The sequence below is a fragment of the Ambystoma mexicanum genome, chromosome 7p (genome assembly GCF_040938575.1).
Source record: "Ambystoma mexicanum isolate Mex_15411 chromosome 7p, UKY_AmexF1_1, whole genome shotgun sequence".
Classification (NCBI taxonomy): domain Eukaryota; kingdom Metazoa; phylum Chordata; class Amphibia; order Caudata; family Ambystomatidae; genus Ambystoma; species Ambystoma mexicanum.
This window is the reverse complement of record NC_090939.1, coordinates 577,242,376-577,266,924: the sequence shown is the minus strand read 5'-3', so window position 1 is coordinate 577,266,924 and position 24,549 is coordinate 577,242,376. Positions and strand designations below refer to the sequence as shown.

At 47.7% G+C, this 24,549-nt stretch overlaps 1 protein-coding gene across 1 annotated transcript in view; it reads right to left on the bottom strand.

Moving 5' to 3' along the window:
• VWA3B (von Willebrand factor A domain containing 3B) overlaps positions 1-24,549 on the bottom strand; it is a 2,300,294-nt gene that overhangs the window by 162,021 nt on the left and 2,113,724 nt on the right. The window contains exons 27-28 of the mRNA XM_069636259.1: positions 17,545-17,649; positions 17,332-17,456 (exon numbers count right to left, since the gene is read on the bottom strand). Of these exons, the coding sequence (XP_069492360.1) occupies positions 17,332-17,456; positions 17,545-17,649 (230 nt within the window). The remainder of the gene's footprint in view (positions 1-17,331; positions 17,457-17,544; positions 17,650-24,549) is intronic.

Below are 24,549 nucleotides of genomic sequence, written 5' to 3'. Positions count from 1 at the left end.
ACTGTTCCACCTACTAATGGAATGTAACGATCTCTCAGAACAAATATCTAGATTCGGCAGCCATTATAAGATCGGAGAGCAAATAATGGAGACAGAAGAGAGATGGATGGAGATGCTCAACGGCAAATCGTAAAAACTTATCTTGACAATATGCCAATTTCTACAAGAAATTCTAAGTCTTGGCAAACCTGTAATAAGTTAAAAAGAAACCTTGGAAAACTGGAGACAAATGAAAAGTTTAAAAATTAAACTATAACATTTAAAAAAAAAAACTAAAAAAAAAACAATTATTATTATCTATGACTCAGAGGGAAACCGAGCTACCTCACACAGTGACACTAATAAGGTATTTCAAGATTATTAAAGGAAACTTTACTCAAGTGAGGGCACTTACACAAAAGAAGATGAAGAGGATTTGTTAGAGATAGCGCTCTTACCAACACTGTTGCAAGAACAAAGTGCAAACTTAGACACACTGATAAGGAAGGAGGATCTATCAAGGGTTTTAAGATCCATGCAGCGAGGCAAGTCGCCGGATTACTGGTAGAATTTTACCATACCTACGATGACTTGCTGATACCTCAGCTGAAGAGGGTGTACAAGGCAGAATATGAACAGGAGATACTCCCAGACACGATGAGGGAGGCACTGATCATAGTGTTGCTGAAACCCTGCAAGGACTCAAGTCTTTGCGCATCATATAGACCGATATCTTTAATAAATGTAGATGGAAAAATGTTACACAGGGTCATTCCCTCACGATTTTCCACCATAGCTCTGTGTCTTATAACCCTGATCAATGCGGATTTGAGCAGGGAAAGAACACCTCAACGAACATTAGCCGATTACATTTTGTCATGGAACAAGTGCAAGATGCCAAGGAAGAACTGGAGTTTGTGGCTTTGGACGCAACAAAGGCCTTTGATTCTGTGGAATGGCCCTGGTTATTTAAGGTGCTGAAAGCATTTGGCTTAGGACCCAATATAATTCAATGGATTCAGCTACTATACAAAGAACTCATGGCAAGAGTGAAAACAGGGGGTGGGGGTCAGTCTCCTCCCCTTTAGAAAGGGTCACCAGACAGGGGTGCCCGATGTCTGCAGAATTACGCACAATGGGCCTCATTACACGTTAGGCGGTAAGGGTTTACCGGTAAACCCTTACCGCCTTACTACGAGTTCCCTTTGCGGGACCCGACCTTAACGGCTGGCTTTACCAGCCGTTAAAGTAGGGTGCCGCAAAGGGAACTTGGAGCTAATTACAGTACCGCAATTTGCGGTACCGTAATTAGCGCCTTCCCCATTCCCATTATGCCCTATGGGGGCAAAAATGGGAAAGGGGAACTGCCTTGGTGAATGGGGAATTACCGCCCCCGCTCACCTTGGAGTAGGGCGGTAATTCCACCATCCACCAAGGCGGACACGGTAAAATACCGGCGGCAACCATGGAGCTAGTAGCGCCATGGTTACCGCCTACCGTCTAATGAGGCCCAATATCTCATTATACGCGGAAGATGCCATTTCATATGTGAGTAACCTTCTGGAAATCATACAAACCATACTGGAGGTATTGAGCAACTTCTGGAAATTATTGGGGTTCCAGGTAAACACGGAAAAGTCTCTTCTGTTCCCACTGGTGGCATTGAGGGGAAGGTTCAGAGAAATGCTGACCCACCCGGGAGATAAAGTGGGAGCTTGAATCCTTCCATTACTTAGGGATACAAATATTCCATGATATAGAGGAGACCTTTGTCTATAACACAGGCATGGCATTACCAGGTATAGGGGACTCGGTGGACTTTTGGAAAACATTACCACTGTCTTTAATGGGGAAGATAACCTTATGCAAAATGGTGATACTACCAAGGCTGCTATACTATTTCGTAAATATTCCATATAAGATCAAAAGATCTTTTTCGAAATGCTGTACCCAAAGATTGGGAAACTATGGTGGGGTATGGGACGCTGCAGAGTGGCCTTAGATACGCCCCAAAGACCTCATCCTGAAGGGGGTCTGTCTCTTCCCAACTTTGAATCATACTTTATGGCAGCCCAATTGCGAACGGTGGCCCACTGGGATGCCTACCCAGAGGGAGATCAGTGTCGCTTACTAAGAATGCTTCGAAAGACATAGAGTGGGGATAGAATTATTATAGGATCAAATGGGGGCCATCGGAAAGAAAATATACAGAGTCCCACGAGAGGTATGGAATAAACTCCCACGAGCACTTCACAGAGCAGCAATGTATAGCCCGGAAAACTTCCCTTGAGGTTCTACGGGGAATATTAAATGGCTTAAATCTTAGAAAAAAGCATGATAAAGGATGCCCGAAGGTGGGGAATCTTTTCGAGGATGGAAAATTATTGCTGTTTGAACAATGGAGGTATAAATACAACATGCAGCAGGACTCCTTTCTCTCACAGGCACGGATAGTAAAAAGGGTGGCCAATATATTGGAAGACAATCCAGAAAAACCAGAAACAAACCCATTATTACAGATGATACTGACACTGAACGAAGGGAAAGGAGTTATTCCACGACTGGATACAGGAACAGAAGCAAAGAAGGGAGTTGGGGGTGAAAGCTACATTGGAAAGGGATGTATGATTTGCGATATTAGAAAAGAAATTGACCCGTATATGGGAACAGGTACAAAAAGTATCAAGGAACACAAGGTTCTGATTGATCTAATACAATGATCTACACAGAGTGTAAATGACCCCGTCTAGATTACATACAATCAATCAACAGGTATCCACTGCTGCACTAAATGTGGTGGAGCGTTGGCAGGATTCTGGCATATGATATAGGAGTGTCCAAAAACTATAACATATTGGGATGAGATACTATCAAAAATAAATGCTCTGGTGCATGGATCATATAAGCGCACACCAGAAATAAGCCTTTGGAGATTATTGCCAGGAAGGAAGCAAAACAAAACATTAAGGAGAAGGGTTTCATTTCTATTTATTTTTGCAAAAAGAAGTTTAGCTACAATCCTGAGTAAGAGACACCCAGCGTTGGGGCATGGCAGAGGTGGAAATCCCACAGAAACAGTGAGATCCAGAGAAAGAGGGCACTGAGGGCATGGGCTATGGACAAATGTGGAATGAATTGATGACCTCACCAGACTTGAGACCACCATGAAAAGTAGGGGCTAGGTATGAGGACACAGGAGAACAATGAATAGGGCAGGGCAACATGGGAAGGGCTTTGTGACTATAAGGAAAAGAGTTTTGAATTTCAGTTACAAGTTTGGGGAAGTACCGGAAGGGGGAATTTACATATGTTTCTATGTATTGCTGATGCTGTGTTTGAAAACAATTGTTGTAATTTGGTATACATTTAAAAAAACTGGGAAAAATAAACAAATACAATTAATAAAAAAAAACATAATTCCTTATTTGCCATAGTTTTGTTTCAACATTGGGTTCCTGGAGAATGCCTCCCTTCTCCAGGTATTTGGTTCTCAATTTTCTCAGAGTGCCAGGGGAATGACTCCCTTCCCTGGGCCTTCTTCCGTCTGATTGGCTTCACGATACACACTCTTCGGGAGAACTGCCAGAAGGTTTCATTGCCTTCTCCTGAGGTCTCTAGCCTTCACAGTTCACAAGGGCTTGGCAGAATGACCCCATTTCCCCAGACCTTTCTTAGACTTTAGCATGCAGTTAACACTGTCAGCGGGAATGTCTCCCTTCCCCTGGCTTCTTTGACCATTTTTGGCATTCATAATTCACATTTCAGTATTACGAGTTGGAATGCCTCCCGTCCCCTGGCTTGATTGGCACTTCAGAAGTTCACACTTCATATGAGCTGTGACTCTTATGAGTGTGGGTCCCAGACCTGTGTATTCCTCCTGCCTTGGTGCAGCAATCATGGTTCACTATCCTGGTAGGTACTGTGACTATGAAGATGACTTGGACTGATCTTCATCAAAGGGGGCAGGTCCCAGACCTGTGGGATTCTCCCCTATTGGTGCTGCAGACTTGGTTCACTATCCTGCCAGGTACTGTGACTATGAAGATGACTTAGGTTACTCTTCATAAAAGGGTGCAGGTCCCTGACCCGTGTTCAAATGCTTGTTAGCCCTGCTGGAGACCCAACAAGCTTCCCAGTAATCCAGGTAAGTGAAAGGGGCTTGTCGGTGTTCTTCGGTCAGTGACAGGCTCTGTGTCCTTTCGGGCCTCTCGCAGCCCCTGCTGCTTTCTGGTGTTCTGCAGCGGCTACGCAGCATTTGGTTCCTCGCGGACTGCTCATCTCCTGTCGACTGCATTTTCCAGCTACTCCTTGTGTTTGGATGCCTGCTTCTACATGGCTCCGGTCTGTCTCTCCACAGATGACCGTATAGGGAGGGCTTCTCTTTCCGTCCCCTTCCTTGTTTCCCTCTTCAGTTTTGAATGAGCTCCACCCAATCAGGTTTCAAGATAAACTAGACTTTTCTTTCCTGTTCTCGTAAGTGCTCTATATGCTTCAACACTTCTTCTTCATCCCAGTACTGATTCTGACGTCTTTTAGGGAGTCAATTGGTCTCTCCCTCATCTTAAGGGATACATACGCATTAAGGAGTATACACTCTTCCTCGTCCCAGTACTTCCTATATTGTTGGAATGATAAAAGCAAATGGAGACACAAGGGAAATTGTTAGTTGAAGGGGGGGGGGGTAGGAAGGTGTGTTAGGGTTAGATGGGCTATGGGGATACCATGTTCTCCCCAGTTCATCACTATTCGCATAGGGAGCTTCCCTCCACATGAGATACACCCAATGATAACCAGCCCGAGGGGGACTTTCGGGGAGAGGCCTCATCTCCCGGGCCTCATTGGAAAAGGCTCTCCCCAGGGGAGAAGTGATGAAATCCAGGGATTTGTCACAGCACCTTATGGTCCCCTAAATGGGGACACATTTGTGGGGTGTGTCACATAGGTGACAGAGATCAATTTAGGCCGACACCAAGCGTTTTAGGAACAAGTAAAGATGGATTACGGATCGGGTAGTGATTCAGGCTAAAACAACAATTTGGTAGGTGTCAATAAACTAAAGTTGTCAGGATGGTTATTCTCCCGGAGGCTGGTAATGCTTTGGAAACACTGGACAAAGGAGAATGTCTCTCAGGGAAGTAAACTGTGTTCAACACAATGTTCTCCCAGTTCTCAGTATATCTGGACCCTGTCGCTCCCAGCAGATTAACACGAATTTGAGTATGTTTATAGTCCCAGGTTTAAGGCATTACCGCCCCCTTCTTTTCTCTTCTGGGTGTCTCCCATGGTGTTTTTAATCTTCAGTTTAGGGGTTGACACAGCCACCTTCTCTCTTCTTTATCTACTCCACCTCCTATATTCTTAATCCTGGGTTGAAGGGTTTCCCTCATCCTTCCTCTCTCTTCTTCTAAGCCCCAGAAGGGAGCCTGTTAACATGCTCTGTAGGTGGTGTTGTGGTGGAGGTGGCCTTCATCTAAGGCCGAAAGACTCAGGGAGACAGGACGCTGCTTTAAGGTCTTGACACAACACCCACTAGTGCCCGTATCATTTCTTTTTCACAAAGGGTCCCACTTCTTCAATCTCCAATCTCTCCTCAACCAGGTTTTGTCCCTACAGGCTCCTACCCTGAGATGTCCTCTCTCTATGTGTCACCCCCTTTTATTTTGTTCTGACCTTCTGGCCTTTCTAGATGCATCGCCAGAAACACAACATTCTGTCCTTTCTAGGTGTAGCGCTTGGTGTCTCTTATCATCCAGGGGCTTCTCTTTGACACTACTGTTTCTCTGCTTCTCTACTGTTGTGAAGTCTCCCTCCACCTCCTTTGCAATATTCCCCTGATCCACACTTCTTTCCAGCAGCTCCTGCATGATGCTCATCCACTATGTGCCTCACTGTTTTCTACCACCCTTTCCTTTACCTCCTCATTTTTCCACCATGTTTCCCCCTCAGCTTCTCTCTATGACCTCTGCCACCACTCCACCTTTTTCACCAACTACTCACCCCGACCCTTATTTTTTTTTATTTAAGTGCATATGGCTATGGTTACACCTTTCGCACTACCAGCTCCTTATCTCTTTCCTCCAACACCTCCTCCTTTCTTGCCCCCCTCTAGTGCTCTGAAATCTCCCCACAGCCTTCTGGGTCATTCTCCTCACTGCTATCTGGGTCTTTCTCCGCCCAGCCCTCTGGATCTTTTTCCCAGCAGCCCCTCGGTCTTTCTCCTCCTAGACATCTCCATCTGTCTGCGCCCAGTCATCTGGGTCTTTCTTTCCCCAGTCTCATGAGCCTTCTCTGCAGCCTCCTGCCTCCTTGTGCCAGCCTTCTCGGTAACTCCTCAGCCCTCTCACCTACTTTTCCCAGGCTCCTGGGTCCTCCAGTATCCTATCTCCTGCTCTTGCTCTAGCTCTGTCTGTTCACCTCCCAAGCATGCACCAAATTAGCTTTTCCTTCTAACCTCCACAGCCTGCTGTCGTAAGAAATACTTTGTATAGTACTTTAGCCTCGCCTTCCAGCCTCTCTCTAGTGTAAGGAAACGCAGGTGTGCTGCCATAGGTAGCTGGGAGGAAATTGTCCCTGGGGCTGGTTTACATCCCTGATGTGGCACTTGGGATTGGACTACCCCTTCCCATTTGTGGTTTTCTCTCTGGCCGTGTCATCGAAGTGGACTAGTTTTAAGTGTATGATCATGAAACCCTTGGGAGGTGACTGGTGGATTGCACAAGTTCTATCTCCTGGTTCATGTCCATCTCCTTCCCATTGTGGTTTTATATCAGATTGTTGTACCCTTGATAGGGGAACAAAGGGGGTAAAGGTGGCCGACCCAGTGGCATTGCTGCTCCTTGATTGCCTTAAAGGGGTAAGAGCATCTACCGTGCCATTGACCTGATAAGCCCTTGCCTTCTGTGCGTGAAATGGTGGTGTTAGCCAGGGGATCCTCGCCATGCCACACTTGGGTGCAGCAAAATGTGGCTTGTTGCGGCTCCTGTCCCCCTTCGTGACCCCACCATCCTCCAACAAGGTAGGCAAGCAACTTTGGCAAAGGTGCCTTAGGGTTTTCATGCTTTCCTTTGTGATTTATCACAAACATAAACGCCTACCTAAGGTAATGCATACAAATGACGAGCTCCAGATTGGGATGCTGCGTTAGAAGCAGCGCCGTTCTGAGTTTCAGCCCGGAACTCCAGGGGTCTTCAGGGTGTCCAGCGAGTAGCCCTCCTGCAAAGCCTTGACATCCCACCATCCACAGGTCCAGAGATAGGAGGCTTTCTACAACCACAACATCTGTGCCCCCTGCTGTTGCTGTGCTTCGGTGACCGTCGCTGAAACTGGCTTCCCATGTCTGGTCGAGTGGCTAGAGGAGGCCTGCATCGGTGTGTGCTGCATTCATCCACAGGAACAGGCCGCACCAGCTCCTGGACCCTACCAGAATTCTTCTTGCATTTGCAGCTCCTGGGCTTCTTTGACCGGAACCAACAGTGGTAAAATTGACCTCTGGCGACCCTCCATTGACCTGCCAAGTCTGGAGAAAATTCAGAGTGCTGGGGGTAAGTTACAGTGTTACTTACCTGCTCCCCTATCACTGCCCTTTTAAAAGTTCAACAAACTTTTGAATACTTTACAACGGTTTGGCTTCGGCAAAACTTGTTGATGATAGCCCTCCAAAAGCTAGGAACAGTCTTACTCACCAGTATATGTCTGCTTCTGAGTTTTGGACCCATCGCCATGTCCCCACAGTGCATCCCCTAACATTTTCCCAGCTCTCAAACTCTTAAGAACATTTAAAAAACTTTTTGGGCACAATGCCCCATTCAATTTAGGACTGGACTTGATAAATTAGGGTTGCAATTCCTGTTGGTGCTATCACTAATTATTTGCTTCTTCCTTTCAGATATTAGGGAGTGGGGGGGGGTCATTTGATTGTTTGGCACCAACTACAGTGACTGTGTATATGTGTTACAGTACTTAGCATTATGTGATAATATTACCTGTCAGTCATTTTTCATAGCATGTTTTCTTGGTCTAAAATAAATATAGTATTTTCGATACTGACTGTCTAAGTGTAATCCTTGGTGTTTCACTTTGTGGACTGATTGTGGACCCCTGACCACTGTCACATCTCCTGAGAGTTAGCCTTGTACACTCTCCATGCTACCTTGAATGAGTTGGCTAAACAGATACAAGAGTGATTGTAACCACATGCGCCGCGCGGATATAGGCGTTCCCATTAATATTTGGCTACAAACCTTTTCACGTTTCTGTCATCCTCAGAAGGCATCATTAGTAATCGCAAAAGTCAGTAATCATGAAAGGGTAAGCCGCATGATATCTACACACAAGGGAACACCGCGGTGGGTTTTTGTAGAATAATGTAAGATTAACATAGAAACGATCAGGTCTTGTCACACTATTTGTCACGAACTGTAATGCGGTTTTGTGTAAGCACCATGCCTGTAAGGAGAGATAATACCAATGTCACTAGCACCTACATTTACGCACGTACAAAAGAAAATGTACGATTGTAAGACAACAAGCTGATAACGTTCTAAACCAGATGAATATCACAGCATCATTTGAGGATTGTAGCAAAGTGTTGACATCCTGCCATGTCTTTATCTTATGCTCTCACTTCTTGTTTTCTCTGAATGTTTTCATTAATGTTGATCTATGTTATGTTTGGTCTTGTCATGTGGCCTGCATGCATTATTTTATCTTACTCTAATGTACGCTTGGAATATGTACCTTATTGGTATTTCAATGTGGCAATTTCACCTAAAGCGGTGTGTGTCTATCAAATTAGTAACGCCCTGAAGAAGGACTAATCACAGTCCGAAATGCATTAGCATCTTTGCATTTGCAAATAAAGTACAGCAATACATTTTGGCAAGAAACCTTTTTGATTGGATTAGTTCTAAATCAAGCAAGAAGTTAGTATTCACTGTGAATACAATAGAATTTAAGTAGAGAAATTACGACTTCACGTCACATTTTTAAGAAACTACTCGAATGGTCTTCAGGGTGTGCTGCCCACACTGATGGCTATTGAACCTATGGGGGTCATTATGAGTCTGGCAGTAGCCGTGCTGATAAATACCGGCAGCGGGAGTCATGAAATTACCGGCACCCAGCAATGGGCAATTACCGGGGCATTCCAACCCCGGCAGACCCGGTAATTGATCATTTATTCTCCCCATTCTCATTTGAGTCCCATTGGACTCAATGGGAATGGGGAGGTCGGATGCACCAGCACCATTCATGAATAGTGTCAGTGCATCCGCCGAGTCCTGCTTGCGGGTGCCGTTCCGCCCGCCAGGTTAGACCTGACGGGCTGAAAGGCTCCCGCAAGCAGAACTCGTAGTTTGCCGGTCCGGTAACAACAGTACTAGCAAGCTTACCAGTACTGTTGTTACTGAACCGGCAAACTTGTAATGAGGCCATAGGTCTTTCTCATACTACTGGGTTGACTAAACTCCCAGAAGTTTTCCCTGTTCACTACAACAAGGGTGACCTCTTAAACATCAGTCCACCAGGCCAGAGTTTAGAAATCCATTCTAACAGGATGTGACCTAGCAGTTTAGGCTGTACTGCCCTTTTCGGGCGGGGCGGGGGGTGGATGGGGGGATGCGGTCAAAGCCTGATTTGCATATGGTCAGGCACGAAAAGGATGGCATGTAGGGTAACTCAGAACAATGTTGGGGGTTATGATTCATTCAAAACCTTTCAGACATCACTGTTTGTTCTTTGTACTATAACTCAAATGTCTCTCGGACACTTAAGTCACACCTTCTAGCAATAGACAAGTATCAAAAATGCAGACCATATTATGCTCTCAGACTGAAATCATAAATATGCAAGGGCTTTACCAAGAATATACAGCCAGAATGCTGGGCAACAAAGATCCGACTGATATGGAGCTATAGAAAACCCCTGTGAGCATGATGGGCTAGAGGCAATGTGGTGTGTACCAACAATCAAGACATTGTCCAACAGCCTGTTGCCCACCTATTCTCAGTATTCATCAGTGACGCAAAGGTAGGGCATGTCTTGTACATTTAGCTACAGGTAAAGCATTGTATTTTTCAGATCATTCTCTAAGAATGTCTGTGCATTGCCGTCCCTGCACTTCATCTTCTAACATTCTGTGAGGCTCCAAACCGCAGCTCCCTTTGGAGAGAGACATTAACTCAGGTAATAAAAAGCAGAACGGCACTTGGGGCTGAATGGAGTGACGCATGTCACAGCTGATATATCCCCGTATCCAAATCCTCAGGCTGTGTGAATGAATGTATATGGTGCATGGTTACAAACAATGTAATGTCAGGCTGAGTGTTGTAAAACAATGGAATGAGCGCATTATGCATTATGCACTTAGTGATTTAAGCATAAAGCCTTTTCATTACAGACATTTATCAAATATAAAGATCTGTGGACATTCTTGTTTCCCCAAAATGCTGTTTGATTGTATGCAATTTAGGCAGGTACCCTCATTACTGCTATTTGTCCCTTTCCCATTTTTGTTCAATGGGTATTTCAGAGTACACTAGGAGTGTACCAGACTGTCTATTTTGAAAAGATAGCCAGCCTTCCATAAGAAAAATAATGTATGCAGTGATTCTAGGGTATAAGTATGACACTTCTCTTTGGCCCCCATAGTGTTTAGTCGACACATGAACATGAATAATCCAAGTGAGGGTACAGGCAAGTTATCTTTGGACCATTTCCCGAGTAGAAAATGTGGTACACAGCCACCTGCAATAAAGCAGATTCCACCTTTTGCCAAATGTGAGCCCTAAAAAAGTATGCGTAGCACAGGAGGCAACGCACTGGTCTTGGAAGCAAGACCATGCAGAGCAACAGAGATTCAAATCCGGGATCCGCGCTTAGAAATCGAACTCGGGTATGGTATTTTTTATTTTCTATTTAATTTTTTTACATTTGTAGAGCACACTACAGCCTGTGGGCATTAAGGCGCTGTAAACGGAGCGTAAGAAGGCTTATTTAAGGGTTACAGAAAAGCCACCCAACAGAAAGTAGTCTTAGAAATACAGGTTACATATACATCAGTTAGCGAAGAATACATACAGGTTGCTTGGGATGCAAACGGAGAACAATGCAGGTTTACACGAAAAGCCTGTTTTTGATGGCCTTGCGAAAGGCACCATGAGATTCAGTTAGCCTAAGGTACGGTGGGAGGGCGTTCCAGTGGGTGGCAGCCATGGTGGGGTAGCTGGTGCCTCCAGCACGAGCTTTGTTCATTTTGGGAACAGTAATCATGTTTGCGTATGCTGTTCTGGCTGGCCTGACGGCACAGGGTTTAGAGATCCTTTGGACAAGGTAAGGAGGGGCCAGGTCGTGAAGGGACTTGTGCGCCAAAGCAAGAGTTTTTGAAGATGATTCTTTCCTTGACTGGAAGTCAGTGGACTTGTTTTATGAGACCAGAGATATGGCCCCTGTGTGACAGGCCGATGGCGGCCCTAAGGGCATTATTTTGAACTAGTTGCAGTTTAGCAAGGTTTTTGCTTGAGGTTCCTATGAATAGGGCATTGCAGTAATCAAGCCTCAAACCAATTATTGCCCTGGCGAAGGTGAGGCAATTCTGTTGGGAGAGGTATGATCTTACAGCATTAAGAAGTTTCGATTGAAAGGCTGAGGAGGATGCTATGGCATTGACCTACCTATCCATGGGCAGGTTGGGGTCCAAGTAGACACCGAGGGTCTTGACTGTTTGAGATACAGAGATGGGGATGTTGTCAACGGTGAAAGAGCTGTATTGCTTGTCCAGCCTGCCCAAAGTGGACGGGGATCCAATCAACAGAAGTTCAGTTTTCTCAGTGTTCAGGCATAACCAGTTTGCTGCCATCCAGGATTGGATCATAGAATATATGGAGTTGAGGGTGTTAAGGTCAGACAAGTAATCACCCGAGCGGGGGATGAGCACCTGGGTGTCATCAGCATAGTTGGTGTATGAGATGCCCAGGGCGTCCAGGATTTTGAAAAGGGGCCTTGTGAAGAGATTGTAGAGGGTGGGGGCAATGCAGGACCCCTGCGGAAAGCCGCACTGGATGAGGCTTGGATTGGCAGAGGCTGAGTCGGAAAAAACCTTCATTGCTCTTTCGTGCAGGAATGAGGTTATCCATTTACAGGCACTGGGGGAGAAGTTAGCTGCGGTGGCGAGATGGTGGCAAAGGGTCTTATGGTCTACCAAATCAAAGGCAGCAGATAGGTCCAGAAGGGGAAGTAGTGCAGGTTTGCCTGCATCTCTGAGGTCGTCCATCTGGTTTTTGAGGTCAAGGAGGGCCGTTTTGGTACCATGTCGAGGCCGGAAGCCTGATTGCCGAAGACCAAGAAGGTGGTTGACCTCCAGGAATGTTTGCACTTGCAGGTATGCTGCTTTGTCCACGATTTTTAGTAAAAAGGGGACAGTGATGATGGGTCTATAATTCCCAGGGGCCAATGGGTCTAGGGAGGTTTTTTAAGGAGCGGACAAACCCACACTTACTTAAGTCCAGCTGGGACATGGCCAGACTGGAAAGAAGCGTTAATGAAGGCAGTGATAAAGGGGGCAAGGGAGGGTGCACAGTCCTTGATGACCTGTGCTGAGCAGGCATCCCCTTTGCAGTTGGATGGCTTGATTGACCTAAGGAGGGCAATGACTTCAGGTTGAGTCATATCCTTAAATTCAAATAAGGGTGGTTGGTTGGAGTCAATAGCCGGTGAGGGTGAGCTGTGGCTCTTGGCTATGATATAGGTAAGAGCCTTTTGGTGAGCAAGGATCTTGGTGTGCAAAGTGTCCAATTTATCGAGCATGGCCGATTGAATTTTGTTGGACCAAGCCTTGTCTTTAACAAGAGTGGGAGGAGGGGACATAGGGGTCTCCAGCTCTCTGGAAATGGCGAAGATTTCTTTAGTGCCAGATTTGGTGTTAGCTATCCTCGTGTTAAAGGACAAGGTTTTGGCCTTGATGATGGCGGTCTTATATTCAGTGGACAAGGCCTTGAAATCAGCTTTAGAGGTGTCTTTAGGGTTGTTCTTCCAGGTGGTAAGTGCAGCTCTTTTTTTGGAGCGTAATTATAGGAGCTCCTGGGTGAACCAAGCGTTGGCAAGTTTCACTTTCTTTGCTTTTTTGAGGGTGAGTGGAGCTACAATTTCGATGGCTTGAGTAATGCTCCTTTTAAAGTCATTAGCAAGTACTGCTGGGTCACTGGAGAAGGGGGGGAGCAGTGCCGGCACCATAAGGTGTTGAGTGAGGTTCTCCTTAGTGAGTATTCTGGAGCTTATAGAGAGTGCAGCAGGAAGAGGAACACCCAACATGGGGGCTCCTTTGTAGGTGATGTCAAATTTAATGCTCTGGTGGTCAGACCAGGGAATGGGAGCGATTTCTTTGACATTTAGTGAGCAGTTGTGGTGGGAGACCCAATCTAGTGTGCAGCCTTTAGAGTGGGTGGGGGTTGCGATAGCTTGGGAGAACCCAAGTGTGGAGAGAGCCTTGTGTAAGGCAGTGGCGTGGGGTCACTAGGATCCTTAAGGCCGAGGTTGATATCTCCCAGGAGAATGACTTTAGATGTACTCTTTAGGTTGCCTGAAAGTGAGTGGATTAGGGCTTCTTGGAAGTCTGAGCTAGTCCCAGGAGGGCGGTAGACAATGTGGAAGGCAATGGTGCAGTTGGGTGAGAGATTGAGTTTGAGCAGAAAGTAGTCAGAACTCGGACCCAGGTCCCCTTGGACTCTCCTGACGAGAGTGTCTTCCTAGCGATGGCAGTAACCCCGCCACCTCCGTGAGAGGCACGGTCCTGTCTATAGATGGTGTTCCCATCAGGAATGGCAAGGGACAGGGCAGGGCCTGATGCCTCATTAAGCCAGGTTTCACTAAGGAAGAGTAGGTCCAGTTTATTCTTGACGATGAGGTCGTGCACATCCAAGGCGTGTGCTGGTAGGGAGCGGGAGTTAACTAGGTTACATTGCAGTGGAGAGTCAATATCATGCCGAGTACCAACAGCAGTGGTGGTGTGAGGGAGTGTTACCACTGTGGCAATACAGGGTGCATTCACATCAATGGCAGCAGTGGCAATACACGGTGCAATCACATCAGTGGCAGCAGTGACAGTACAGGGTGCAATCACATCAATGGCAGCAGTGGCAGTGCAGGGTGCAATCACATCATTGGCAGCAGTGGCAGTGCAGGGTGCAATCACATCATTGGCAGCAGTGGCAGTACAGGGTGCAATCACATCAATGGCAATATAAGGCACGGTAGTGACAATGGCTGGCGAGACAGTGCATGGGTTGATACCGTAGGTGGTGTGCAGGGAGGATGCAAAGTAGGAGTGGCATGTATAATTCTGGGTACATTGCTCCTAATGACATCCTTAGAGGTTTGGGAGGACGGTTTGGTTAGTCTGGGTAAGTGTCGCCAGGTTTGGATCCAGCAGCGTATGGCTTTGGGTGGTATGCCATGTGTGTTCAGGGCCTTAGCAGGCGCTGTATGTGGCATAGAATGTACTTGCGAGATTGGCGGATGCCTGACTAGCGACCGGCTGTAGGCGGAGTGATCCTTACACGGGATGGGTGCACGGGTGAATGTAGCTTCACTAGTTGTAGTAGCAAGATGAGCCAAGGAGGTGGTGGGGGCGGGGAAAGGTTGTGTGGCGAGACAAATACAGAGGGAGGAGGGGCGGGAGATCCTAGCCCCAAGGCGGGCAGAGGCTTGGGCAAGACATTAGCGTAGGGTGGGTGGGTATGCAAGAGCATAACCACATATTTCTGAGCTCAATTGGGATCACGGTGGGTGGTCTAGGATAGCAAGTAGAGCTTTGACTCTTACCTTGAATGGGTTTCCCAACGGCTGCGGTGGTCATCGCTGTCGAGCAGCGGAGAGTGTGCTTGGCCTTAGCTCCTGGCTTTTGCTATTCTGCAGCTTCGCCTGTCTGCGAGCCTCCCGTGAGATAAAGGTGGAAGGGGAGGGACGAGGCATGCCGGTGCGCCAATCAGGATTAGCGATTGCTGGTTGTTTGGGGTTTGCCGTGGTAACGGATGCAGTGGCCATCTTAGGATTCCATTTTTCGGCTCCATAGCCCTTGTGGTTGCCGGTGGGGGTTGTGGGTGCAGGAGGCATCTTCATGTGCCCCTGTATTCCTGCAGACCTCAATCCTGCAGGACTCAGTGCATTAGTAGGTGCAGGAAGGCTCAGCTGTACTCAGGCTTCATTTCTTGGGCGCTCTTGTGCTATGACGGCTAATCCAGTTGCTGGAGGGTGAAACAGCTGACTGTTCCCTCGCAGCGGAGCCGCGGAGAGTGTGCTTGGCCTTAGCTCCTGGCCTTCGCTCTCCTGCATCTTCGCCTGTCGGTGAGCCTCCTGTGTGATAAAGGTGGAAGGGGAGGGACGAGGCATGCCGGTGCGCCAATCAGGATTGGCGATTGCTGGTTGTTTGGGGGTTGCCGTGGTAACGGATGCAGCGGCCATTTTAGGATTCCTTTTTTCGGCTCCATAGCCTTCGTGGTTGCCGGTGGGGGTTGTGGGTGCAGGAGGCATCTTCATGTGCCCATGTATTCCTGCAGACCTCAATCCTGCAGGTCTCAGGGCATTAGTAGGTACAGGCAGGCTCAGCTGTACTCAGGCTTCATTTCTTGGGCGCTCCTGTGCTATGACGGCTAATCCAGTTGCCGGAGGGTGAAACAGCTGACTGTTCCCTCGCAGCGGAGCCGCGGAGAGTGTGCTTGGCCTTAGCACCTGGCCTTCGTTCGCCTGCGTCTTCGCCTGTCGGTGAGCCTCCCGTGTGATAAAGGTGGAAGGGGAGGGACGAGGCATGCCAGTGCGCCAATGAGGATTGGCGATTGCTGGTTGTTTGGGGGTTGCCGTGGTAACGGATGCAGCAGCCATTTTAGGATTCCATTTTTCGGCTCCATAGCCCTTGTGGTTGCCGGTGGGGGTTGTGGGTGCAGGAGGCATCTTCATGTGCCTCTGTATTCCTGCAGACCTCAATCCTGCAGGCCTCAGGGCATTAGTAGGTGCAGGCAGGCTCAGCTGTACTCGGGCTTCATTTCTTGGGCGCTCCTGCGCTATGACGGCTGATCCAGTTGCCGGAGGGTGAAACAGTTGACTGTTCCCTTGCAGCGGAGCCGCAGAGAGTGTGCTTGGCCTTAGCTCCTGGCCTTCGCTCTCCTGCGGCTTCGTATTAGGCATCGCATTATAAAAAAGCAATTAAATAAATATGTTTTTTATAAACTGTAAACCTAGCTGGGAAGCAACCCAGTGCTGCACATAGAGAATCCACCACCCCCGTGGGATTCGGGCATGGTGGATGGGTTGTTCCAGCGGGGCTCTCTGGAGGGGGAGAAGGACCAATTGCCGAAATGTTGTTTGAAAAGTAGGGGTTGATCATGACATCATGTTAAATAAAGGGTGTGTGGGTGCGTAAAGCATGTTTCTTGTCTAGATTTCAGTGAAGAGGGATCAGATCAGGATATCTGCTTCTCGAGGTACCAGCATCTTGTGTCACTGTATGGGCTGCTTGTTAACAGTAGAGGAACACTTTGTTAGTGCATAGAAGCATGCAGCAGTCCTGAGCAAAATCGAAAATCTGCTACATGTACCAACGGTTGAGCACTCTGAAAATTATTTACATGACTACACATAACACGTATAGTCCCTGCCCTTCCCATTAATGGCACACAACTCAACTCCCAGAAGGGCAAGATTACCCGGGCTTCTGATCATTCAAATGCCATGCAGGGAAATATCATGACTTGTCATGCAGAACACCCTGGGGAAAACAAGCGCACACAGTAATGAGGAAAGCACCGGTGCCTGGAACAGAATCCCGCAGCCCTCCCCACACCTCACGCGCAGTTGGTCAATGTTCATTAGCATCATGCCAGTCCATGGTGCATTGCTAGATGTGCACAGTTAGACATCCGGAGTGCGTGGCGGGAGGGGGACGTGCGTGCGTCCGTTTCCTGAAGGTGAACGTCCCTGGGCTATCAGACCCTTGTAGGCAGCCGAAGGAGCTGGGCAATCGTGTCTTAACAGATGATCAAGGCTTGTAGCCCCACCCTGAAAGCACTTACGGTTCTGTGCTCTGGAAATTAGGCGGCTAATCAGCCTCCAGGCTCCACGAGCTCTGTGCACGCAGCTTTAGCGAGATGCTCTGCTCCCTGGAAAGGGGGAATTAGATCTTCTTCAGTCTTTGATTTTTCTTTTTTTTAACCAGGCAGTGGAATTCATTTCTCTCCTCTATCATTACGCAGCCCTTGTTCCTTATTGCCAATGAGTGCTGCAGAGTTATCAGAAGCCGAATGTCACAGAACATCAGAGGTAGCGGCCTAGGCCACGTGCAGCCGCCAATGTTACCACTCGTGTTACCTGTATGGCCGCCTGGCGGGCTTCTTCTTCATCTGAAATGATTTCCTCTCTCCCGATCCTCGTGACCTCACCTCTGTCACTCTGTACAAAATACGTGTCATCGCCGCACGAGTGGGCAATTGATCCTAATGAGAAAGTCACACAAAAAAGTGGCTGTGAGTCTGCACATTCGTTTCATATAGTGAACACGCTGTTTTGTGACGCAATGCTCACCTCTATGATACCACCCGTTTCGGAAATCACGGAACAGTATGGCCTGCCCAGGGATCAAGTTTATTCTGGTCTTTGCTTTTGGCGTAGGGTGTGTGTTGGGGTCGGCTGTGGAAGAGACAGAGAGGTGGAGTGAGAACAAGAAAAAAGAAAGCCACCTGTGCCATGCCAACACTGCACATTTCTATGGTTGAGCAAATGTATGTCAAATGGTATAATGTGGTTATTTGGTACAGACCATTTCACTATCCATGCCCATGGATGGAAATCTACTAAAGGAAGGAGTAGACTGAAGGAAGTGCCCAGCAGTGGTTGCACCCTACCCTAGTAGTGAAACAATCCAACAATGTATGCAAAACATATGTGCTTAATTCAAAAAAGGTAAACAATAAATGTCAACACTGACTTCTCAATGTCAATTCTGCATTCTCTTACAAATCCACATTCAAGATGGATCCTTTAAGGCTATTTTCGGATGCATAATCCTGGCTACAAATAAGGTTACTGGGATGTTAGATGAGGAAGTATTTATGTTTACAGGCGCACTACATACAGGCACACTTGCATGTGTTGGACTATGGTGGAATGTGGTCTAGACAGGCTGGTAAAGTGAGGGATGACTCCTAAATATTGGTGCACATTTCAGACAATGATACCCTGTAAGGCTCACATGTAAAATTTGGTTGTATACGAATTGTTCGAATTGGCCTTTGACCTGGTCGATTGGGGTTACATCCGAGCATTCTTGACACACATGGGCTTTGGGCCGAACTTTACCACATGGGTTATGGATAACTATCATTCTCCCACCACACAGTTGCGGGTCAACGGCACAAGATCCAGCAAAATCCACATATTCAGGGGAACTAGACAGGGTTGCCCACTCTCCCCCTAATCTATGCTCTCTCTATGGAGCCCTTTGCAGCAAGAATTAGGCAAAATACGAACAGAAGTGGGTTGTCTGTGGGAGGCCATGAATATAAAATTGCGCTGTACGCTGACGATGTTCTAATAACAGCAACAAACCCGGCATCGTCCCTAGGTGCTATATGGGATGAAATTGCAGAATTCGGGACTCTATCAGGGTTCAGGGTAAACTTATCCAAATCTGTAGCATTACCGGTGAATCTCTCTAAACAGGAAAAAGACAATCTCTGCCCCCTAATGCCGATCCCATGGTCATCAGGCCCAATCGACTATCTCGGTGTTTGCATCCCCAATGACCCACAGCGCCTATACTCATGCAACTTCCCGCAACTGATCAAAGATCTTCAAAAAGATCTCAAAAGGTGGAAGCCACAGGAAATATCATGGTTTGGTAGAATCACAACCATCAAAATGAACCTGATCCCCAGATGGCTATATCATTGTACAGCACCCCCAGTCAACATTCCGGGTCCAGCCCTCGCAGCCCTGCAAAAGCAAATCCAAGCATTCGTATGGGGGGTAAAAAACCTTGTATAGCCAAACGTATAATGATGAGAGGAATTCCATAGGGTGGTTTGGGAGTTCCGGATCTTGCTAGATACACCCTGGCAGCGCAACTCTCTCACACCTTCACATGGGCCCAAGAAACAGATAAACCGAAGTGGCCAAGCATCGAAGAATATTGGTGTCCGGTAGCGCCATCATCCCTCCCACTCCTTCCACCCGTAAAACCACAAGCAAATAGTGGCCCGCTGCTGCCAACAACATCCACAGCCCGCTGCTGGAAGGAAGCTGCCCGGAAATGGCACATCCGCGGCTCGCTAGGCCCTCTGACTCCCATCTGGAACAACCCCGATTTCTCTTCCGGTCTATCGGCCCACAGCTTCCAACCCTGGATAGCAGGTGGCTTACATAAAACCAGAGACTTCCTGGAGTCAGGAGCACCTATCTCATTTGAAAGATGCAAAGAAAAATTTGGTGTGGGCGAAGGGGAGAGATGACACTACGCCCAAATCCGGCACTGGATATCCAACAGAGTAACCAGGGAGAAATGCTCCAGAGAATTAACAGCCTTAGAGCTATCATTAACTACTCCTATAAGCAAGGGCATAATCTCCACCCTAAATTGGCTCCTTGACAGGGCAGACCCCACGAAAAAGGAAAGACACATGATCGAATGGGAAAAGGGCCTGGGAAAAGAAATTGAAGTCGAGGAATGGGGGAAAATCTGGGCCAAGTTACACAAAAGCTCTAAATGCATCACAAATAGAGAAGGGGGCTATAAACTCTGCTACAGGTACTATATAAACCCCGCCCAAATCAACAAGACCAACCCAACCATTCCCGGAACTTGTTGGCTTATATGTAAAACCAAATAAAATGTTGTTATGAATTACAATTGACCTTTGCACAATTTACCGAATTGTGAAGGTCAATTGTTACATATATGCGGGGGTAACCCCCGCAACCCCCATTATATATATATATATATATATATATATATATATATATAGGATACATTACTCACCGTAATCGTATTTCTGATGCTTGTATCTGCTTAGATTCACATGCTGTGCATAGGCCGACATCTAGTGGAAGCTGCGGAGTATTACAGTTTGTTTTTCGAAACTCGAAAATGGGCGTCGACACAGGCGTGCCAGTAATACTATCCCTAGTGTGACGTCCACTGTACCCAAGATCCCTCACGCGTCTAGGATCCTCAGATTGTATTTTTTCTGACATGAGGAAGCATGAGGAGTAGCGTGAGTACTAATAATCCAAGCAGATAGACAGAAAGGTAAGACTACCAGCAATCATGCGCCTTCTCTCGGAGGGGAGGAAGGGTGGGTCGCATGTGAATCTAAGCAGATACAAGCATCAGAAATACGATTACGGTGAGTAATGTATCCCTTCTGAGGCTTGTGGAATCTGCTTAGATCACATGCTGTGCATAGATTAGCGAGCAGTACCAGAAGAAGGAGGTGGGATGTGAGAAGAGTCATGAGCAAACAGGTGTCTCAGAACCGCTTGTCCCACTTGCGTATCTGTCTTGGAATGAGTGTCAATGCAGTAATGCTGAGTAAAAGTGTGAATAGAGCTCCAAGTAGCTGCTTTGCAAATGGTGTCGAGGGGAACATTTGCAATGAAAGCCAGAGTGGCCCCAATGCCTCTAGTAGAGTGGGCTCTTGGCGTAAAAGGCAGAGCTTTTTCAGAAAGAGAGTAACACAGCTGTATACAGTTGATAATCCACTTCGAGATAGCGCCCTTAGAGACGCGATCTCCCTCTCTGCCTGTAGCTACGGAGACAAACAGTTGATCTGTTTTCCTTAGCGGTCTGGTTTTGTTTACATAGTAGAGGACCGCCCTACGCACATCTAGGGTGTGTAGTTTCACCTCAGCCGAGCTTTGCGGGTTCTGGAAGAAAGCCGGAAGCTCGATGGACTGGTTTACATGGAATTTAGATATAAATTTAGGTGAGAACCTAGGGTGTGTGCGTAAAACCAGTTTGTCTTTGTGGATAGTAAAGAAAGGATCCTGCACTGACAGAGCCTGAATTTCACTGACCCTTCTTATAGAGGTAATGGCTACTAAGAAGGCCGTTTTATAAGTCAGGTGTTTGAGACTACTTTTATGCATGGGTTCGAAAGGGGGGCCCATGAGCTTAGCTAGCACCACATTGAGGTCCCATCCTGGCGGTGGGTTCGAAATAGGAGGGTGAAGTCTCTTTACTCCTTCCATGAAGGCTTTAACTACTGGTACTTTCCACCACGATACCTTGTTATGGGATGTGGTGTAAGCCGAGAGGGCTGCCAGGTGTACTTTCAGAGAGTTAAAAACCAAACCTGCGTCCCGCAGGTGGAGCATGTATGTTACAACGTTGGAAGGAGTGCAATTAACCGGGTTGATTTGTTTATTCTGGCACCAAATAACGAATCTTTTCCACTTGTCAAAGTAACGGTGCCTTGTGTTTGGTTTCCTGGATTCTTTTAGGATGTCCATACACCTCTGTGGTAAATTGAGATGCCCAAACTCTATGACTTCAGGAGCCATGCTGCCAGGTTCATTGAGTTGGGTTCCTGGTGCACTGTTTGACCTTGTTGCTGGGACAGTAGGTTGTACCAGGCTGGGAGTTTGATGGGCTCGCACACCGCCATCCTGCGTAGGTGTGGAAACCATGGTTGTCTCGCCCACATGGGAGCAACTAGGATGAGCGTCATCGATTCCTTGTTCATCTTGTACACCACCTTCCTGATGAGAGGAGTTGGTGGAAAAGCGTACGCAAACATCCCTGACCAGTTCATCCACAGGGCATTCCCTTGGGAGTCTGGCTGGGGGAACCTGGATGCAAATCCTGGGCATTGTTTGTTTTCGCTTGTGGCGAATAGGTCTATAGTGGGGAAACCCCACTGAGAGAAGAGATCCTCTACGATATCTCTGTGAAGGACCCATTCGTGTTCTTTTGGGAGGGAGTCTCTGCTTAGGGCATCCGCTAGGGAATTGAGCTCCCCTGGAACATGTTGAGATGACAGGAAGATGTTCCGTCTGAGTGCCCATGTCCAGATTTTCTGGGCAAGCTTGGACAGATTTGGCGAACGAGTCCCTCCTTGTTTGTTCAGATAGAACATGGCTGTCGTGCTGTCCGTCCGGATCTGCACCGACAAGTTTATCAGATGGGGCTCGAACGCCCGAAGCGCTCGGAATACTGCCAGAAGCTCCAGCAGGTTGATGTGGTTCTTGGCTACTGAGTGAGACCAGAGACCCTGAGCTGTGTGGTGGAGATGGTGAGCTCCCCACCCAGTCAGGCATGCATCTGTAGTCACCACTGCTTGTACTTCGGGATCGTAGAAGGGTTTTCCCCTTGCGAGATTCTCTCTTGTCCACCAGTGTAAGCTCTGTACGAGTGTTGGCGAAACGACCACTAGATCGTCCCACTGACCACTTGCCTGAGACCACTGTTTCGCCAACCATTCCTGCATGGGACGCATGCGCAGACGCGCGTGGGGGACCAGGTAAATGCATGACGCCATCATGCCCAGTAACCGCATAGCTTTGCGTACCGTTATTTGTTGACCTGACTGATAATGTGGAATCTGCAGTAGTATATTCCGAATTCTCTCTTCCGAAGGGAAGGTCAACCCTTTCTGAGTATCTAGGATTGCTCCTAGGAACTGTTTTGAGGTGCTTGGCACCAGACTGGATTTTTTCTCGTTGATAGAGAAGCCTAATTCGTGGAGGAGGTCGATAGTCCTCTGAATGTTTGACCTGCAAATTCCTGGGGTTTCCCCCGTTATGAGCCAGTCGTCCAGATAAGGGTACACTGGGATTGCCTCCCTGCGTAGGTGTGCAGCTGCCACCGTAAGTACCTTGGTGAATACCCTTGGTGCTGAAGTTATCCCGAAGGGCAGTACCTTGAATTGGTAGTGGCGACTGTCTACCTTGAAGCGCAAGTATTTTCTGTGGGCTGGGAGCATGGAAATATGAAAATAAGCATCTTTCATATCCAAGGTTGCCATGTACTCCCCCTTTTTTAGGAGGGGGATTACCTCTTGTAGCGTGGTCATACGGAATTTTTGGGGCTTGACATACTTGTTGGCAGGCCGTAAGTCCAATACTGGGCGCATTGTCAAATCTTTCTTTGGCACAAGGAAGTAAGTTGAATAGATACCCTTGTTTACCTGGTGTCCTGGGACGAGTTCTATCGCGTCCTTTTCTAGCAGAATGGCGATCTCCTCGAGAAGGATCTTCTGATGTTCTAAGGAGTGTATTCTTTGTCGTGGAGGGTGGTTCCGGGGATGCTGCAGTAATTCTATACAATATCCTGTGGACACTGTTGACAGCACCCATCTGTCTGAGGTGATCCCTTCCCAAGCCTGGGTGAAGTTGGAAATGCGTCCCCCTACTGGGGTTGCGTGAGAAGGGACCCTGAACTGAGCGTCACTGCTTTGGTGGAGGCGTGCCCCCTCCCTTGTTGGGGCTGCCTCTGCCTCTTCCACGACCTCTCTTGTTACCCCTGCTGTAACTTTGGGTAGACTGCTGGTTGTTGTTCCATTGTGTACCCTGTCCTTGGGCATAGTTGCCTTTTTGTGAATTTTGGCCGCGTGGGCGACGAAAATTACTGTTCCCCCTCTGGTTAGGGGGTTTGTTGGTAAGCTGGCCAAGGGATTTGAGAGTTTCGTACTCGTCCTTGGCATTCTTAAGTGCGTCTTCGACCGCTTTCCCAAACAATAGATCGGGTTCCACCGGCTTGTCTATTAATGAAGCCTGGGTTTCTGTCTTGAACCCCGACTGCCGTAACCACGCATGTCTCTTGATAACAGTACCTTCTGCTATCAGTCTTCCTGCGTTGTCCGCGGCGTCGAAAGTTGCTTTTAATATGCAACCAGACACGGCTCTCCCCTCTGCCGAGATCCGAGCCAACTGGCCCTTTAACGGTTCAGGAGCAGAGGCTATGAGCGCCGCGACCTCTTCTCATTGATGGCAGTTGTAACTTGCCAACAGGGTGGTGGAGTTTGCGATCCTTGCTTGGTAGGCGGACGTTGAGGCTACCTTCCTGCCAAACCCGTACAGTCTTTTGCTCTCCTTGTCGGGAGGAGCTTCTGACGACGATAAGGGTGTCCCAGCCCTCTTCCGAGTGTTGGTAACCACTAGGGAGTCTGGTTTAAGATGTCCTCTTATATAAAGAGGGTCAGACTGGGCTGCCCGAAAAAGTTTTTCGACTCTGGGGTTGACGGCTCTGGTGAGGTTAGGATTCACCAGGGATGGATCTATTCTACGTTGGATGGATTTAAGGATAGGGATGGTCTGAGCGACCGGCCTCCTCTCTCCCACCAACTCTTCTGCGAAGTCCCTTTCCTCCTGTACACCGTGGGTGTCGATGTGAAAATGTTCTGCTGCGCGAGCGAGAACTTCATTAAGGAGGGGCTGGTTATCAACTGGCGAGTCGGTAACTGGGGCTTCGCTCTCTACAGGGGAATCTACTCTGTAAATTTCCTGCTCATCTTCTACCTCCTCCAGGTCCTCATCATCCACATAGTATTCAGTCCCGGTTTGTTCCTCCATACTTGTAAACTCCTGGTCCCC